At 50.3% G+C, this 19,043-nt stretch overlaps 6 protein-coding genes across 6 annotated transcripts; 5 read left to right on the plus strand and 1 right to left on the minus strand.

Moving 5' to 3' along the window:
- Positions 1-1,813: 1,813 nt before the first annotated feature.
- On the plus strand, positions 1,814-4,260 carry PAB1 (Protein phosphatase PP2A regulatory subunit B; the record flags this gene model as incomplete). Its single annotated transcript, XM_044812860.1, has 2 exons — positions 1,814-4,074; positions 4,122-4,260. 2 exons carry the CDS (start codon positions 1,814-1,816, stop codon positions 4,258-4,260), a joined length of 2,400 nt encoding a protein of 799 aa, XP_044670280.1.
- Positions 4,261-6,177: 1,917 nt separating this feature from the next.
- Positions 6,178-9,170, plus strand: KY384_004355 (uncharacterized protein; the record flags this gene model as incomplete). The annotated part of the gene is made up of 2 exons (XM_044812861.1): positions 6,178-7,758; positions 7,812-9,170. The coding sequence occupies 2 exons, from the start codon at positions 6,178-6,180 to the stop codon at positions 9,168-9,170; spliced, it is 2,940 nt and encodes a 979-aa protein (XP_044670281.1).
- Positions 9,171-9,571: 401 nt separating this feature from the next.
- Positions 9,572-13,219, plus strand: KY384_004356 (uncharacterized protein; the record flags this gene model as incomplete). The annotated part of the gene is made up of 1 exon (XM_044812862.1): positions 9,572-13,219. One exon carries the CDS (start codon positions 9,572-9,574, stop codon positions 13,217-13,219), a length of 3,648 nt encoding a protein of 1,215 aa, XP_044670282.1.
- A 412-nt stretch (positions 13,220-13,631) lies between these two features.
- Positions 13,632-14,722, plus strand: KY384_004357 (uncharacterized protein; the record flags this gene model as incomplete). The annotated part of the gene is made up of 2 exons (XM_044812863.1): positions 13,632-13,983; positions 14,082-14,722. 2 exons carry the CDS (start codon positions 13,632-13,634, stop codon positions 14,720-14,722), a joined length of 993 nt encoding a protein of 330 aa, XP_044670283.1.
- A 123-nt stretch (positions 14,723-14,845) lies between these two features.
- KY384_004358 (uncharacterized protein) lies at positions 14,846-17,755 on the minus strand (the record flags this gene model as incomplete). Its single annotated transcript, XM_044812864.1, has 1 exon — positions 14,846-17,755. One exon carries the CDS (start codon positions 17,753-17,755, stop codon positions 14,846-14,848), a length of 2,910 nt encoding a protein of 969 aa, XP_044670284.1.
- A 251-nt stretch (positions 17,756-18,006) lies between these two features.
- KY384_004359 (uncharacterized protein) lies at positions 18,007-18,401 on the plus strand (the record flags this gene model as incomplete). Its single annotated transcript, XM_044812865.1, has 2 exons — positions 18,007-18,201; positions 18,273-18,401. 2 exons carry the CDS (start codon positions 18,007-18,009, stop codon positions 18,399-18,401), a joined length of 324 nt encoding a protein of 107 aa, XP_044670285.1.
- Between the last annotated feature and the right edge of the window lie 642 nt (positions 18,402-19,043).

The raw sequence follows: 19,043 nt of genomic DNA on the forward strand, positions 1-19,043 counted from the left end.
CTATGATGAAAGGAGATCGTATTTTCTCTATACTATGATGTCCACCCTGAGAAGCTTAAAGCCAGTCTAGTTCCTCTGCAGCACTTCTGGCTGCATCCAATCCAGTTGCTTCGAGGTTAGTTTCGTAGTGCAACGCCAGCAAGATGCCTTTTGCGATGGGTCAGAGACTTCGAGAATCCGATCTTCGCTTGGTGCTTGCTCTGGCCCACGGTTCATCTCGGGGATCCATTGACAGGTCGATGGACACGGGTGGGTATCATTCTGAGTATGCAGGATTGTCTTTCAGCTTTTGAAGCTCCTCGCCAATTTTCGAGCGAGGGTATCTGTTGCATTATTGGTCGCCGCGCCAGTGGCTATAGTAATCCCTAGTGTAGCGAGCCAATAAATCGTCGCAGCCATGGATTTCAATTTCCCACTGTCAGGGAAGCCAGTTATCACGAAACATATGCCTCGAAGTTTCTTGAGCGAGAGCGCCGCTGCTTCCCGATCAACATTAGGGTGCCAGTGAGGGACGATGTCATTCAAGTATTTGTGCTCGACGTTATGTCAAGTACCTCTAACTCAGAGTTGTGTTCGATATTGAGGCAGGAACCATCTGGCGCCATAAAGGTAGCATCCTCCGGACTGTTATCACATATCAAACTAGTGCCGTTATCGTCTGTGATACAATGGATGTTGATTGATCTCCTTGGTAGCGTGTCTACTGTGACAGCGCTTTGATGATGGTCTCAATTCCCCGGCCGCACCAGACAGGGTGATGGCGGTTCCCACGTGCGAAAGGGATACTTGAGATCGGCTTTAGATCGAAGATTGGCAACCAATTCTGCTTGGCGGATGCGAGGAAGTATTGCTGTCCATGTACATGATCGGGACACAGTAGGGAAAAACGTGATGACAGTATCAAAAATTTAGAGAAAGTCGAAGCGCGGTTCTGAAGAAAGGAAAAAGATTGGCATCAAAGGGTAGCCAACATACGAATCGCAAGGAGGAATCAATGCTCTTGCTTTGGGATGCTGCAGTCAACATCAAGCCGCGGCTGTCAATGTCGTGCCTACCCAACCCGACGTCGACCTGGTGCAGTGGTCACGTTTGCTCCTTCCAATCTCTATTCCAGACTTTCGTACCGTCTCAGACTCAGCTGGCTCCTGCGCAATTCGGAATTTAGGGTTGAGAAGCTACGACAGACTTTTAGTCGAGCTATTAAGTCGTATTGCAGGCCAACAGCTGAACAGTAAACCAATTAAGCCGAGAAACAGTCTTTCGGAAAATTCATCGGGCCGGGTAGGAGCCATGGCGATTTTACGCTAGAAAGCTCCTGCCTTCCATTTCCATAGTTCTAGCAGCATGAGCCACTCCCGTTAGCGCCATAGCAATTCTCTTGGCACGCTTGAAAAAAAGCTGCCTCACGCCCATCTACAAGACTCATCATCAACAGCACCAACTACTTTTCAGAATCCGCCCTTTGTTGTTGTTGTTGTCGCTGTATCTTTGCCCTTCCCCATCAGTAAAATATTCGTGAATCCAGAAAAAAATTTGAAAATCTCAAAAAACCCAGATTAAAATCTCCGCCAGGGTGTGTGTGACCTCAATTCTTTGTCCCAAAGCCCCTACAAAACCCTTCACCTTCACCATACATGCATCCAGCCTCCTTTGTATGATTATTGACCGAAACATACAGAAGATTCTCAAGTTCCTCCTTTCAACCAGAAATCACTGAGCTTCCATCCTCGGTACGCAAGAATTCTGCCTTCGATTGCCTTCGCGCATTACATTAGTGGGATAGCTGATTTTGATCCTTTACACAGCTGCAATCATGTCAACCCAAGCCGCTGCCGATACCAACCCTCCCTCACTTGAGAAGCTTTCGATCGATGATAAGCCTCCAGCTGCCCCAAATGGGGTCCCTAACGGCATCGACACCAGTGTGGGAGGAGGGCAGTCTCCAAATGGACAAGACGCCGAGCAGACACCGAGCTCTGCCGTGCCAGGAGGCAGCAATCAGCCTCACTCGGCTTCGCTCTACGTCGGTGAATTAGATCAAGGTGTTACAGAGGCCATGCTATTCGAGTTGTTCTCTCAGATCGGTCAAGTCGCTTCAATCAGAGTCTGCCGGGATGCTGTAACTCGCCGTTCTCTAGGCTATGCCTACGTAAATTACAACAATACGAATGATGGTGAGCGTGCTATGGAGGAGTTGAACTACACTCTTATTAAGAACAAACCATGCCGAATCATGTGGTCTCAGCGTGATCCTGCTTTGCGCAAAACTGGCCAGGGTAATGTTTTCATCAAGAACTTGGACAACGCAATTGATAACAAGGCCTTGCATGACACCTTTTCGTCCTTTGGCAACATCTTGAGTTGTAAAGTGGCCACTGACGAAACTGGGGCTTCAAAAGGGTACGGCTTTGTTCATTACGACTCTGGCGAAGGGGCAAGCAGAGCAATCGAGAAAGTGAACGGCATGTTGCTGAACGACAAGAAGGTGTTCGTTGGCCATCACATTCCACGCAAGGATCGTGAAAGCAAATTCGACGAGATCAAGGCCAACTTCACTAACATCTATGTCAAGAATATCGAGTCGGAAGTCACGGACGATGAATTTAACCAGCTTTTTGATAAGTATGGTGAAGTCACGTCTGCGGCCATCACACGAGAGCCGGAAACTGGCAAAAGTCGTGGTTTTGGATTCGTTAATTACGCACAGCATGAATCTGCGACTAAAGCCGTGGACGAGCTTCATGACAAGGACTTCAAGGGTCAGAAACTCTACGTTGGACGAGCGCAAAAGAAGTCAGAGCGTGAAGAAGAGCTTCGCAAGCAGTACGAGGCCGCTAGGCAGGAGAAAGCAAGCAAGTACCAGAACGTTAATCTATATGTCAAAAACCTTGCCGACGATATTGACGATGAGAAACTCCGGGAGATGTTCACATCAGTCGGTACGGTGACATCTGCCAAGGTCATGCGCGATCCCATTACAGGATCCGACAGCAAGGATTCAGTAGATGACGAAAAAGACAAGGAGAACAAGAAGTCGGAGGCCAACGAGGGTGAGGAGAAAGCAGAGGAGGACGGCAAAGACGAAGAGGAAGAGAAAGACACGGAAAAGAAAGTTGCCTCCAAGCCAACCCTTGGTAAAAGCAAGGGCTTCGGCTTTGTATGCTTCAGCCATCCGGACGAAGCGACCAAGGCCATTAATGATTTCCATCAGAAGATGGTCGATGGTAAGCCCCTCTATGTGACTATTGCCCAGCGTAAAGATGTCCGCAAGAACCAGCTTGAATCAAGCTTGCAAGCTCGCAATCAGATACGCATGCAGCAACAAGCTGCCGCCCAGCAGCAGCAACAATTCATTCAACCCGCCATGTTCTACGGTCCTGGTCAACAACCACAAATGATGGCACCAAATGCGGGAGGTCGTGCAGGCATGCCATTTGGACCGCAACCAGGGATGATTCTACCGGGCATGCAAGGTGGGCGTGCTGGACAGTTTTCAGGGATGCAAGCTCAACAGAGTAATCGTGGAGGGATGGGAGGTCCACAAATGCCCCAAAATCCTTTCGGAATGCCTGGTCAGATGCCCTTCGGCGCAATGCCACAAGGAGCTTCTGCTGGGTTCCCAGGAGCAATGGGTTATTCTCCTGCTGTCCTCGCCCAGATGCAGGCTCAGATCGGCCGGGGAGGACAGGGTGGGCGTGGACAAGTGCCTAGTCTACAAGGTATGCCTCAACAGATGATGGGAGTTCCTGGAATGCGTGGAAGAGATGGTCGTCCTCAGCAATACGGTGGCCAGCCTGGTCGTGGGGGTATGGCAATGGGTATGCAGCCAGGACAAATGGGCGGTATGCAACAAGGTCGTGCACCTGGCGGCATGGGCGGTGCTCCCGGTGGTATGGCTCCAGGGGCTGGCCCCGGTTCATCAATGCTTGATCAGATGTCGGGCATGCCTCCAGCACAACAGAAGCAAATGCTCGGCGAATCAATCTATCCAAAGATTCAAGTCATGCAACCTGAATTGGCCGGAAAGATTACTGGCATGTTGCTAGAAATGGATCCACCTGAATTGGTGGCTCTGTAAGTTCGATGCTGCTGATGGATAGGAAATACGCTAACGGAACCAGGACTGAGGATAACGAGCGATTGCGTGAGAAGGTCAACGAAGCACTTGCTGTCTATCACGAATACGCCAAATCGCAAGGACCGACTGGTAATACTGATGGTGCTTCTGAGCAAGCAGAGGAAGAAGCCGCCAAGGCATGATTACACTGTATGACATTCCGGGCCGATCTATTATTGACATCACTTTGAACAAGCTTCAATTCTTCTCTTGACGCTGGGTCGACTTTTTTCTCAAGCACTTTAATTCCCCGCATGGGTCTCACTGATAGAGTCATGTATGATAGATTTCTTTTAAGGAACAGAGGGAGTATGGTGCCATTGGCGGCATGCGTCTTTATTGAGTCTATGGTAAGGTATCTGGATGTGGTCATCCAAGCACATCAACTCGATGCCATTGTCCAACAGAATTAGCTGAATATAGATTACCATAATGCTCATGCAATTCTCTCTCTGGACTCACTAGTACCTACAAGTAGACATGCCGAGTGCAGGTGTGCTGCAGCAGGTCTTTGTTGATCCTTTGAGAAAGCTCACTGCCTATCGGTGAATTTGGACTGTGTGAGAGTGGAAGATCTCTAAGCGCCGAGCTCGAAGGAAGCTTACCTGAACAAGCAAGGGGAGAGTCGCCAGATGCACCCTAGACTCCTAGAGGCCTCCCTAAGCCGCCCTAAAGGACTCCCCCTGTCTCCCTAGCATCAAGTCCAGCCGCAACCTTCGCAAGAGGGAATGCAATTGGCCCCAGGCCGTTCCCATATGCAAAGAATAGCATAAACGTCGCGCAGGCGATGTGACCAGATACATCTCCCGCCCAATCGCGCTTTATGAGGCCGCACTACGCTCACTACCAGTCCATATTCGCGTTTCCTTTCTCGGCCTGACTTTGTCTCGCAAGCCATGTGCCTAGCTCCCAATTCTTCATACCCCGTCCTCTGGCACGATACTGGCTGAAGCTACGCCGATCAGAAGTGCGTTTCATCAAAGTGTTCCTAAGCATAGACATGGCCATGCCATAATCAGAAGCGGTGGAGGCTGTTAGCGAGGCCTCTGCCTGTTGGCAATAATGAACAACCCCCATTCTTCCAACAATCTCGGTCCAGTCATCCTACCGCGGACTCCCAGGAGAAGGCAGAATAATGCTTTGCAACCTCCCAACCTGCTCACGACGAGCCTGGAGAATGCCAGGACTACACACCTAGGCGCTGGGGCAGCAGGACAAACCCCGATCACGTCAACAACGCTGAGTACACCTTTCTCAGCTCATCCGCATTCTGCCTTCACTCCCTCTGGCGGAGCCATGAGTGCTGTGTCGCCCTCGAATGTTCGTCATACGTCCAGCTTCCCCACGGCATACAATCCTCAACAATGGGGTCCTATCAGCAATGGTTCCCCTCATTCAACTCCACACACGCGGCAAAACCAGAGAATAGTTGCGCTCGCCCCCAGGCCTGTGGGACCAGATGGTATTCAACATAGAGGCGGTCGTCTATCGTAGAGAGACTAATTGGGAGAACAGAACCTGTATCATCTCCACCACCCCCATACTCCCCGCGCAGGGAACCAGACACCCGTGGTTCTTCTCGGCCTACATCCACCGCTATATCCCCGTCGGAGACAAATACACCAGACACTGACGTTTCGAGACATACTACACCCCTTACATCAGCTAATCCCATCTCACCCGACTTTGCCTCGAGACACTCTGCAAGGGGGCCTTTACCACGGCAGAGCTCATCAACGAGCGCTTCTCCGAGTCTCTCATCTGCCTCACATTTCCCCCCACCGCCATCATTACAGGGGCCCGGCTCCAGGCTGAGATCGTCATCTAAAGATCATACTAATAGGCTAATATCATCGTTCACTTCTCGGGCTAGAAACAATGCAACAAGCGCGTTACACATCAATACAGCTCAATTGGAGCTACAAAGTCATGGTGAGAATTCAAGCAGCCCTAGTGCAAGTGCGCCTGCTGCAAGAAGGGCTGCGTCAACGGGAGACATTACTTTAGCGAAAGGCCCAACACCCGTAGCTATCTATTCGTCTCCCGCTTGGGAGCCAGGAATGCCGCTGCCCCCTCCGCCCCAGGCTCCTCCGCCTGGGGGTGCGCGAACACAGAGTCTCAATAGACCCATAGAAAGCCCTGCAGTAGAAAGAGGCCCTGCAGTTTCACACCGCACAAGACATCCGCCGGGTCATGGGACACGTCTGGACACCGTACCTCCCACGCCAGCAAATTGGCAAGAAGAGTCTACAAATGCTGAGGCTACAGTCCATCTTCAACCAAATGGCGGAACATCCCTGCATATTGATACCGGAAGTATCTTACGAAAGCAGCCCATGACCCAGGATGAACGAGCATCAGCATCTGCATCGACCCCAAGTCACAGAAGGAGAGACTCGTCAACTGGGGGCCTCGTCCGGACTGCTGCCTTACGCAATCGTAGCGTTGTTGGTCTTCGAGAACGCCGCAGTGAAAGCAAACATGGGAAAGAGCGAGCAACAAGTAATCCTCCGATGGGTCTAGATACGGATGCAGCTCCTTGGCAGGTTCATGAACCTGTCAAACCGACCAATCTAAATTTAGGCAATGTTCTAAATAGCGGATCTAGTCGCCGAGATCGAACGCGCAGAACACCGGGGAGTGGAGAGCTAATGTCTTCTGGAAAATCGGTCACATTTCGTTCTGCTCCCGTGACGCAAGAACTTGCTTTGCCGGAGGATTCAAATCACAGCTCGACGCCAACACCACCAGCTTCTGCATCAGGGGCTGATCGTCAAGTAAGCAGTGCTGGAGCTGCTCCTCGACGCCTGTGGCGGCTCTCACAAAAGCTCTCTTTGTCAATGCCCGGTCATTCCGAACAGCGTCCTATATCTCATATCTTGCATACTCCAAACCAGGACGACGCACTTCCAGTACCACTTACACCTTCAACCATTGCGAAGGAGCGTCCTGTGTCCGATTTAATCGGACCTGAGAGCCCAAAGGCTTTTGCTGAGCGTGCTGTTGAGCGGCACCGGAATTTTGCTGAGCGTGAAGCAGATGCGGTCGACGATTCTAAAAGACTAGAGCTTTTCGTTCAATTCATTGTGGCTGAATCGAGGATTCGGCGAGAGCAGTATGCTGCTTTATTTCAGAATGAAGATATCAATATAGGTCGGCTTGTACGTGATCTCTTTCGACCGATCCCCACTGAACAGGAAGATGCCGAAGAAGATTGTGGTACTCCAGAAAATACCTCAAGGCGAGTAAGCAATACCTCGAGCGCCATGGCCGACTCCTCGTCCCAAGACGAAATTTCGTCCATGAGTCGAAAGGTAGATTCACCTAGTAGTGCCACTACTACAAGTCCCCTCCAGCCTCCAGCAGCAGGAGGTGTCAAGGATTTTATCCCTTGTCTCTCCCCCATAGCGAGCATGAGTGTTGTTACCGGACCCGAGGATGAAATGAATTCGAGAGGAAGGCCACCAAGCCGTTGGTGGGAGGCCCCGTCTCAATCAGGCTCTGCGGCAAATGATGGATTCAGTGTCCTCGGCAGAACAAAGCGGGAGTCTAAGTTCATGGGTCTGCCACGAGAAGCGCGAGACTCAGGCATGTTCTTTGATCACCAAGGGTCGGGCGGGCCAAGAGGGCCACAATTACCGGTAGAGCCAAGCCAGTATGGAAACTATGGACTTAACGAGTATCCCCCGAAAAGATTGGATGGCATGAAGAGGTACCTAATCCTGCGTATCCACCACCTCCTCCAAACCCGCCTACACCAGCATCAGCTCCTCCTTTCACTCCTGATGCCAGAGGCCTGGACATCTCACGTCTAGTTACTCTACCTCCACCATACCCTAGACATCATCCGGCCGTCAACAACAACCATCCTGACCTTGCGGACGTAAGAGCGGTTGTACGTTCTCTTCATGATATGGACGAGCCAGACTCAATACGTGGCAAATACCAATCCGAATACCAGAAAACACGTAAGCGAGCAGATTCTTGGTGCGAGCACCAGCGTTCTTTGCATGGACAAGACTTGCAATATCGCATGGAGTATGATGATATGACTCAGGAGCAATTCGACGCGCTTGAAGCTGAACTGGAAGGTAAAATGCAACAATCCGCTAAAGACACTGCGCAAGCGGACTTCGACATGTTCCAGGACATGGTCGTCTCTCCACTTCACCCTTTGTTTGCCGCACGTATCGCGCATGCCACATCCTCGTTAGAGAATTTGAGCAGTGCTCTATTTTCCGACGCACAGTCTAGGAGTCCAAATATGCCGCAGGAAGAAGGCGACGAACAACCCGAGTTGCTTGAAAAATTGACTCAGCTTAAATGGCTCTTCGAAGCCAGGGAGACACTGCATCGCCGGACCTATGACCTTCTAAGTGAACGCAATGACAAATATAAAAATGTGGTTCTTTTGCCCTACAAGCAATCTCAAAATCATGCCAAGGTAGTAGACGCTGAGAAGTTCTTCTCCCAGGATAGCCTTGATCGCCGAAAGAAAATTGAAAAGGCAGTGGCAGATCGAGCACATGCTTTCATGACTGTCATAGAGCACAATGTGGCGAGGGGTGTGGAGATGCAGTTGGACGCTTTCTGGCAAATTGCGCCCATCATGAAGGAATCCGTCTTGCACAAGATACCACACGAGATACCACTGCGGTTTGAGATTCGAATTCCTGCCGACGAATATGAAGAAAACCCCGACTACTACGATCATCCACTGCAATACCTCTATATTCTCCTGGGTCACGCAGAGAAGGCGACGTTTCAATTCATCGAGTCCCAGATCAACCTACTCTGCCTCCTCCATGAGATTCGTTCTTGTGCTCTAAGTGCAAAATGCAAGGTCGAGGTCAATGATGGCAGGTTGAGTAATGTCGACTCATATCCGCAGCAGGAGGAGAGGCGGTTGACCGCGGACCTGAAAGACAAAGTAGGCGTCATCGAAGGTCAATGGGCCGATGCGCTCGGCGAAGAAATGACTAGTGTACGAGAGAGAGTCAGAGGCAGGTTACTGGAGGACGGTGGGTGGGACGATGAGATGGAAGATGTATAAAGGGGTATTCTGATTGTCAGTATCCTTAGCGGAGGTCTCAAGGCGTGGCCAAGACAGTGGAAGCATGAAATCTATGCAAAAATCCATCAATCACTACGTCTATTCCGGTGTGTATCCTGGTGGACCATCCACTGATTTCTGTGCCTTCCACCTCGCACAGACTGACGAGGTGGTGATTCCCGCCAAAGCGTAAGCTTCTAATCTAATCTTATCGATTAGCGTGTGATGTCGAGTGAAAAGCGTCTTGCATGGTCATTACAAACACAGCTTTAGCAGTTGATTAGTCTGCTCATGTTCCAGTCAGTCTCATGTCTACGACCAGAGGCTTAAGAGAGTAGTGTTGTCTCTCACTGACATAGGATGGATGTATAAGAAATTTCTCCATAACCTCCCCGTAGATCATGTATCCTACATTCACCGGGAACACCAAATCCAAACGTCAAGTCAATCTATCTGGACGAAATAACAATCCGTTCGCCGCTTATGGCTCTCCAAAGCCTTCCGCTACTATCCAGACTTCCCAAAATCCTGTTACACACGCAAAACAAGAGCGAGTCCTCAGGGAGCAACAGCGGCAACGTCCCCCAGCTGCTACTTGCATACAGCGGACCTGGCGGGGACACAGAAGCCGGAAGGAGACTCGAAAGATATGGAGGCAGCATTGGGATTCACTCGAGCGGTGGAACACACGAGAGATGTCGAACACGTCGTACGAAACCCCTGCTCAATGTCTACAACAGTTGAGACTTCTCGCCCAGTTTGCTTCACCGAGATCGGAAGAAGATATACGGCGGATCCAGCACTTTGGGAAGAGATACCATGCATTCACTTGCAATGGATTCTCGATGAGCCAAGAAGCTTGCAACTATCCAACGTTCTCTTTGGGGAAAACGGTCGTCAAAGCCCTTCGCAACCACAGTGCAAAGACCTATTCGCCGGAGATTGTGACTTCGCTTCTCTACCTGCTTTCAAACCTGACAGCTACGGCTGCTCCATTTCTGGCCCTACATTCACTCGAGTACTATGAAGCGGTGTTGGATGCGGCTCGAGCTCACGCCGAGCCTAGTGCTATTCAGTCCGCGGTGGTTGAGCTCTTGGTGCGGGCGAACACGCGTTCCGAGGCAGCATACGAAGGCTTCGCCTGGGCATATCTGACACAAGACCAGTTACCTGGCTTCGCTGATAATCTTCGAGATCTGTCTTTCCGTGTTGATTATAGGCTCCTAGCCGGTGCCCTTAGCAAATCGCTGGCTAACAAGTCAACTAAAGATTTGTTACAGGCCGACGTAGATGATAGACTTCTCTGGCTCCTCTCACGCTTCATATATTTCCATCGGAACTCTACTGGTACCGTGAAAACTCCGCTTCAGCCTGATACGCATTATGTCACAATAGTATCAAAACTTATTTCCACCCTAGCCGACGACATTGGTCGCCGTATAGACGCGGTCGAGCTTTTGGATAACCAGGTCGTCAATGGTGAATTACAAGTATCGTCAGCGAAGAGGCTGCCAGACTTCATACGTTCTCAGATGCTGGATCTTATAAGCAAGGAAAGTGTTTCTGGACTTCTGACAAGGCTAGAGTCCGATAGAGCAACACCTCGAGCTCCAGGGCATACCTCAGAAGCCTCGACCCTGGCAAGCTATGTCCTGACGCTGTTGAGGGTCTTTCCCAAGCGAAGAAGCGATATCCAATTCTGGCTCTACCGAGGTTCATCTGTCACACGACGAAACGATCGACAGGTTCTACCAGCCACTAAATACTTTTACGAAGCAGCGAAATCGACACAGGTCTTCCAGTCTATCTTCAAGGACCCGCAACAAGCGATTTCTTGTCTTTCCACAAATAAGCAGAATGTTCGTGGTTCTATCAGCGTACCTACAGCCATCAGAGAAACAAAAGATCAGGAATGGCGGGTGGTTCTGCTATTTTTAGAGCTTTACACCTTCAATCTCCAAGTCATGGACGACGACGAGTTCCTTTCAGGAACCACGGATCCTTCTCCCGATGCGTCATGGACCAGACAAAGTGCTTTGCCAATGTCACACATAGAAAGTCTAGCCGTCTTCTTGAGGAACCTTGCATTCGCTTTGTATTGGTACTCTTCCGAAATAGCAGGCGAGGACAGAAAGGAGGCAAGTCAAAGCATCGGTTCCTATTTTAGAAAGATCGATTCTCATCCGGGTGATATGGACGACTATTCATCAATCAAAGCAGAGGAAAGAGAAGTTGGCGATATCAGTGGTATGACGGTCACGTCGGTGAAGGGACTTGTTGTTGGTGTGCTGCGAATGATCTATGAGCGAGAGTATGTGTACCCCCCTCTGAAGCTCCGGCATTCCTTTCTAAATTTCACTAGTTCAAGAAGGAAATTCCTTCCCAAGAATCTGTGGCTTATGACAAGATACTTTGAGATGGACAGGTTTATTTCCTCAGTTGTAGAGGAAGAGGAACACGGACGTCAGATCGAAGAATCATATGAGGAAGTCGACGAACCAATATCGAGAAATTTCGCTGGGGCTGGGCATGATTACGATGACCACAATCATTATGCCGATGATCCGCAACTTGTCGGAACGCATAGAGTTCAACAACTTCGAAATATGGAACGCCTCAAAGCGCAGCAAAGAAAAGCTTCGAAGCGAAAATATCTAGATTCTGTGACGCCGCGTCTCCGAATCCTGGAGAACATGCCTTTCTTCATCCCCTTCCACACCAGAGTGCAAGTTTTCAGACAATTTGTGGCACTCGATCAGCAACGTCGACGAGGTACCACTGATGCCGATGAGTGGCGATATGCGATGATGAATTCCCCGACTGGGAATATCAGCCGACATCGTGCCACTGTGCGTAGAGAGCATGTTTTCGACGATGCATACAACCAGTACTACGACCTGGGCGAAGGGCTCAAGGAACCCATACAAATCAGGTTTGTGGATCAATTTGGAACCGTAGAGGAAGGCATCGATGGGGGTGGCGTAACGAAAGAATTCTTGACTAGCGTCACTGGCGAGGCTTTTGCGGCAGCTCATGGTCAAGAGTCGCTCTTCGTCACCAACGATCAACATTTACTCTTCCCAAATCCGGCAACGGTAGAAGAGCGAAAAGAGACGATGAGGAGAGCTTTGTATAAAGAAGGGTCTCCAGACTGGAACGACAATGTCCGAGATCTGCTTCGAAGGTACGAATTTCTGGGTCGAATTGTTGGCAAGTGTCTCTACGAAGGCATTCTTGTAGACGTACATTTTGCCCCATTCTTTTTGTTGAAGTGGGCCCTGACTGGAGGGACTGGATCTGGCAGCAAAGAGACCGGTTACAGGGCTAGTCTGAATGACCTCCGAGACTTGGATGAGGGATTCTATCAAGGCCTTCTCGAGCTCAAGAATTATCCGGGTAATGTGCAAGAGGATTTTGGCCTTGATTTCACCATCAGTGAGACACTCAAGCTGTCTCCGACTCAAACCAAGACCATCACTCGTGACCTTCGCCCGGACGGCTCCAGCACTCCGGTGACCAACGACAATCGGCTCGTTTACATTGCAGCTGTGGCCCGCTATCGCTTACAACAGCAGCCTTACCTTCAGACCTCTGCATTTCTAAGCGGTCTTGGCACCATTGTTTCTCCCAACTGGCTTAGTATGTTCAATCAATCGGAGCTGCAGACTCTTATCGGTGGCTCAGGCACGGAAGTCTCGATATCTGACCTGCGTGCCAACACGCAATACGGTGGCGTGTATGTCATCGGTGATGACGGGATGGAGCATCCTTCTATCGAGCTCTTCTGGAAGGTGATGCAAAGCTTGTCGTCAGAAGATGTGGCAAAGGTACTGAAATTCGTAACGAGCACGCCTCGAGGTCCGCTCCTAGGATTTGGAAATCTCAATCCGCGATTTAGCATCAGAGACTCTGGTCCGGATCAGACCAGATTACCGAGCACGAGCACATGCGTGAACCTGCTAAAGCTTCCAGTCTACCACGACGAGAAAACGTTGAAGGAAAGGCTGCTTTATAGCGTCAATGCTGGGGCGGGATTTAACCTGAGTTGAAGAGGGATCAGTCAAGGGTGGATTAAAGGCATTATGACAGCTTGCAACGATCTGGATCGAGGCTACGAACGGCATGTTTCTAGTTTAGCGAAAGGGAAAAGCGTAGAGATAGAAGATCATTGATAGCGTTCGGTATTGACTGAGCATAGAGAGACTACAAGCACGAATTCGAGCTCTGACGAAGAATGAATACGAGTACGATCAGCCCCGCCCAAGAATCAACGTCACAACCAACACTCCATCTCCTCCGCTCCCAGAGGTAAACATAAAGTCATCGAGCGCCATGTAGCCATCAATCATTTCACACCCACTTCCTTCTCGTTCCCCTCCTCATCTACAACCGTCTCCCTCTGTTTCTCACTCAAGAAAGACCCAATCTACAGAACTTGCGCACCCTCTCCCATTTTCAAAAATGGCCGTCCTCTCTACCCTCCTCCACGCAACCTCATTCTCGCGTCCGTTCCTTTCCACGCTCGTGCCATCCATAGCCCTCGCCTACGCCATCCAGGGTGGCGTTGCCATCCCCTCCATCATCGCTCAAACAGAGCGTTTTTATGACCTCTCTGGCTCACTAACTTACCTCTCGTGTGTGGGCTTGTCCCTCTACCTTCCCACCATCCGTGCCCGCTATGCAGCTTCTGCTGCAGGCAAGGTGTTACCAGCTTGGCCGAACCTGTTGGCTGCATTGAAGGGCGGAGCCAATGCCGGCGTCAATTGGAGGCAGATCGTTCTGAGCGTTGCGGTTAGCATTTGGGCTACAAGGCGTACGTATCCTCTTCCCTCCGTAAACCCTTCTTGCCCTGCCCTTTCATAAACGAAGTCGGTTTCGAACCCATCATACTGATCAAACAATTCTCAACAGTGGGTTCCTACCTCTTCTCCCGCATCTCCTCCGACTCCGGCCGCGACTCCCGCTTCGACAACATTCGCCAATCCCCTCCCAAATTCCTCGGCGCCTTCTTCGCGCAAGCAACATGGGTCTCTCTCTGCTTGATGCCCGTCCTCGCTATCAATTCTCTTCCAGCCTCGACCTTTGCCGCCTTGCCTGCCTTCGTCGGTGTGACTGACATCATCGGCTTACTCCTCTATGTAGGAGGGCTCAGTTTCGAAGTGGCGGCAGACAGGCAGAAGAACCAGTGGGTGCAGGATAAGAAGGCCAAGAAGCATGAAGAGGATTTCTTGACCAGGGGCCTGTGGGGGAAGAGCCGACATCCCAATTATTTCGGGGAGTCGACGTTGTGGACGGGGATTGCAACATTGTCAGTCGGCGTGCTGGCTAGTGGGCCTGGTCAAGTGGGAATGGGTCTGGCGGGATGGGGTCTGCTAGGAAAGGTCGCGGCGGGAGCCATGGCAGGGGTGAGCCCCGCTTTCGTCACTTTCTTGCTGTTGAAGGTCAGTGGGGTGCCGTTGAGTGAGAGCAAGTACGATAAGAGGTACGGGGATAGGGACGACTATAAGAAGTGGAAGGAGGAGGTGCCGATGTTCATACCGAAGATCAAGTAAGATGTCATGGAGATGAAGAGGACATGGACTGGCGTCACACGCATACAATATACAATAGAGTTGACAAGGAGTTGATTAGATGGCTTTCGACTAGCCACAATATAGAGATATGTATTTATACTATCACACTATAGGTTTCACCATTGGTGCAATCACACCCTGCTTCATCAACACTCTCGGCTTCGTCATTCCCTGGAACGTCTCCTTAGTCGTCCACTCTGGCCCAACAGGCAGCCTCAAGCTCCGCTCATACTGCGCTCTCGTTTCGAAAGGATGAGGCAATTGGCTCGCCAAATACTTGCCATTCTTCTTCACTTTTTTCTCACTGATGATCACATCTTTCAGCTTAGCGTCCTTTCGATTTTCAGGGGCAATCCCAAGGACCTTCGTGACCTTGCGCTGACGAGGATGTGGTTTCGATGCCCTTTTGCTGACGCCGATGCCTGTCCAGGAGCCCCAGCCGGGCATGGTGTTATCGATGATCTGGTCGTCTTGCTCCTTCGTGAGTGCGTCCTTTTCTTCGTGAAATCTTTGGTCCAGCTTTTCGTCACCTGCGAAGGCACGGCGGGCATGCTCTGCGTTAGTGAACACAACTGGCTCTTCAGCTTCCGAGCCATCTTCCTCTTCTTCTCCTCCGTTGATTGAAAACCGGTTGAGGCTTGCGTTGTTGGATTGTGGGGGATTGGAGAGAGAAGCATCGCCATTGTGCTCCGCCTGTTGGGCCGCGCGAGCGCCCTTGAGAGCTGATCGTAAGGGTTTCTGCTGCGATATTTGGTCCCCTGGACTCTCCAATACGGTGTCTTCTGGCGTATTTGACCCATTGGCTCCTCTCATCACGTTGGATTTCCAAGGATCTTGCTTGACTTGTTTTGGGGCTAACGTGTGCCGATTTGGCGCAGACATATCCACAGTTCTGCTCTGATCGAGGTCGACTATGTCACGATCGATGTCCACCTCGCGTCTTCGTCGACTCTGCTTGTCCTCCACATCGGAGTCTTCCCGCTCTTCGAATTCGTTATGTTCAATCACGGCGTGCGAAGGCTCAGCAGATTTCCTTTGTGGACCGTAAGATTTGCGGCCTGTGCCTTCACCGCTTTCTGCGTCGCTTGAGGTTTCTTCTCCAGCTAAGTCGCGTCTTAGATTCTCAGCATCGGCATCATTCTGAGCTCTCCTGGACGCTTCTGCCCTCCTCATGAAATCCATAGATTCTAATCTATTGCCGCCTTTTCCGCCCGTCTCATCATTTGATGGTTCCTTTTGCAAAGTCCGTAATCGATCCGTCAATCGGGTTTGTTGGTCGACGTCGGAGCTGTCCTCCTCACTCTCGGAAGATTGGTGACTGTCGTCTCCATCCCTCACATCCTTTCCTTCAATTCTTCTCTTCAATTCTTCTCCACGTCGAGCCATCTCAACGATCCCTTCTCGAGCATCTTCGTCCCACTTCATTCTGTCACTGTATTTAACACCTTTCGCCCACTTACTCTCTCGATGTTTAGCACCCATTCTCTCCTCCGCTCTTCGCCGATCATTTCTTTCCTTCTCCTCCTCAGAATCGATCTCCCCATTGGCTCTGAGGGTATCACTAAGATGGGCGGCGGTCCGCTCTCGCTCTTTGCGATGAACTTTTCGATATCGCTTACTTTTTATTTTCTTAATCCGCTTAGCACGGATCTCTTCTCTAAAAAGAAGATCTCTCCTTTTCCGCAATTCCTCCCTACGAGCTAGCACTTCTTCTACTGGCAACTTGTTGGACTTCAATTCCTCAAAGGCTCGAATCCGATCGTCAGACTGTCCATCTGGGGCTGTCAAGCCGCTTTCCTGAAGAATATTTTTAATGGTGCTTTCCAGGTCTGTGAAAGGTTTAGAATGAGAATTTGGCAGCAGACGATTTTGTCCCTGTGGCACTGCTGAATCTGGGTCCTGCAACGGGAAAGATAGATGCTCAGCTCGCCGGTTGTGTTTGACAGTGTCAATCCAGCGGTTGAGAGTCTCTTTACTCTTCTCATATGCCGCAGTACGGTCGATACGATCTTGTTGTCGTTTGGGAAGCGGCACCTCTAGTTTCTGAGACTTGTTACGTTTACCAGATGATTTGGATTCATTTTCAGACAACATCTTCAGCGACTTCTTGAGCTGGGGATCTTTTATTGACGCGGCAAGAGCAGCTGCAGTCAATTTTCGTTTGGAAGTTATGCCATACTCAGAGGGTGGCATGGACTCAAGTGCGTCAGGTACAGACTCCTCTGCATGCTTGTCTTGCTGGTTCATAGAAGAGACTAGATTCTGTAAAGACTCCAATTTGGATGTATTTGCAGCTTCGGACTCGGAATCAGATACAGATAGCATAGACTCTTCCTCATCCTGAGAATCCTCTCCTGCGAAATCACCCTCAGTTTCTCCTGCGGACAATTGTTTTGCTCTTCTTCTCGCTTTCGTAGGCTGGACTTTCTTGTCTTCTGGCTCCTCGTCTAACATAGTCACGAGGTCCACACCCTCGTCACCAAAATCATCGTCCTCTTCCTCTGTCTCATCGCCCTCATCGAGATCAATTTCTCGCTGCTCTACGTCACTGCTTCCTCCTGCTTCTCCTCGTGTCTTCTTTCTCCTGGGCTTCACTGTCTGTGAAGAGCTCCCTCGAAATGTATAGCCCTCAAACCTTTCTTCATCACTTTCGCCCATAGCCTCATCGCTGTCTAATTCACTGTCGTCATCTTCGTCTACTTGACCAGTCATCCATTCATTACCACTACTATCACTTCCAATCTCAACGTTCTCGTCATCTTGGAAAAGCGGTCCCTTCCTAGCTCGTTTCGAAGGCTCTTCCTCAACCGCTTCGTCTTCATCGTCAGGTTCCCGCCGTCGCTTAGACGAGCTTGGAGCCTCAGACTCCCCCAAACGATTCCGTCTTGCTTTAAGCTGTGTGGGCGCTTCTTTCTCGGCGATAGCGAGTGCATTCAGAGCGCGTCTGGTTTTCCGTTTCTTGGCCTTTGGCCTCGGAAGTGACGGAGGTCCTGTGGATTGGCGGCCTGGCATTTGGGCTGGTCAAGTTACCATAATGCTGTCAAGCCAGCTGTATAATCTGATTGCAGTCTGGAATGGTGATATGATATCAGTTTACTGTTGAAATCACAAGAATAGAGACTATTGTGCGTTCGCATCGTCATTGAGAAATTTCTGGCCCTACCGTAGGGCTGAGCGCAACGGCACCAACGGCGTATTTCTCTAGGGGCTGCAAGCTCTCATGCAACATCCATACCATCGAACGGCACAACGCTCTTGCCAACATGCGGCCTACAGCCTCCCTATCCCGACGTCTCCGTCGCCTCCCTCTGACTACAAAACAAGCTGCCAACCGTGGCGGCTACTACAAGGGCACCGGCACCGGGCCCATGGGCAGACACACGAAACATGGTGGCTACATTATAGATTGGCAAAAAGTACGAACGTATGTCGTACCAGCAGAATTGAAGGATTGCAAGGTTCGTCCTTTGTGCCCGTTCGACGAGGAAAAGCCAGGTTCTGAGTGTTCCCACGCTGAAGATAGTCGCAGCTGAGTCCTTTTGTAACAAAAAGGATCAAGGAGGAAGACGTCAAGGCAATGAGCGAGGGCTACGAGAAGGGCCGAATGGGAGGAAAAGACTTCTTGGAACAATGGAAACACGATAATGGCATCGATTGAGAGGATACTGGCACATCCTGTCATTGCGTTATTACGAGAGCAAGTTGGGCGGGGACCTTCTGCACCAAGCCAGGCTGAGCGGCTGAAGAGAGCAAGATTTTCGCGCTAGAGAACAGATCAAGCTTAGGCTCCATGGGCTTTGGTGTTCTCTCAGGCTTATAAAAAGGCTCCAGCGGATAGCAGCCTGAGCTCGAATCCTTTTTCATTCAGCATGCTGAATTGGGAATAGTACGGCGAACACGACTCTAGCCGTAGACGTCAAGGAGTGCGGATGGCTACTGACATGGCAGGCTAAGCAAACGTCGACGAGTCGAAGGTGGATCAGATCAAGACATGCATCAATAATCTGTAGGCGGCAAACAACCCTCTATTTGCTGATAATCACATGGAAACTTTTCTATGCCTCCAGCTCCGATCAGAGCAAGAAACGCCCAAGTCTATATCGTACTTACCTTTCATTTCTTCACTTACCTATTACTATATGACATAACGTCGTAATCATCATCATCTTCAAATCTTCTATATGCCACCAATAGCTAAAAATTTGTCAGTCGGAACAATGAGGAGTGATTGTGCATGTATTTACCAGCGGAATATGCCAAATACCAAGTCCTGCTCGCACCGCCATCGATCCAACCCATG

This window comes from Bacidia gigantensis (assembly GCF_019456465.1).
Source record: "Bacidia gigantensis strain McMullin 20006 chromosome Unknown contig_231, whole genome shotgun sequence".
Taxonomy (NCBI): Eukaryota; Fungi; Ascomycota; class Lecanoromycetes; order Lecanorales; family Ramalinaceae; genus Bacidia; species Bacidia gigantensis.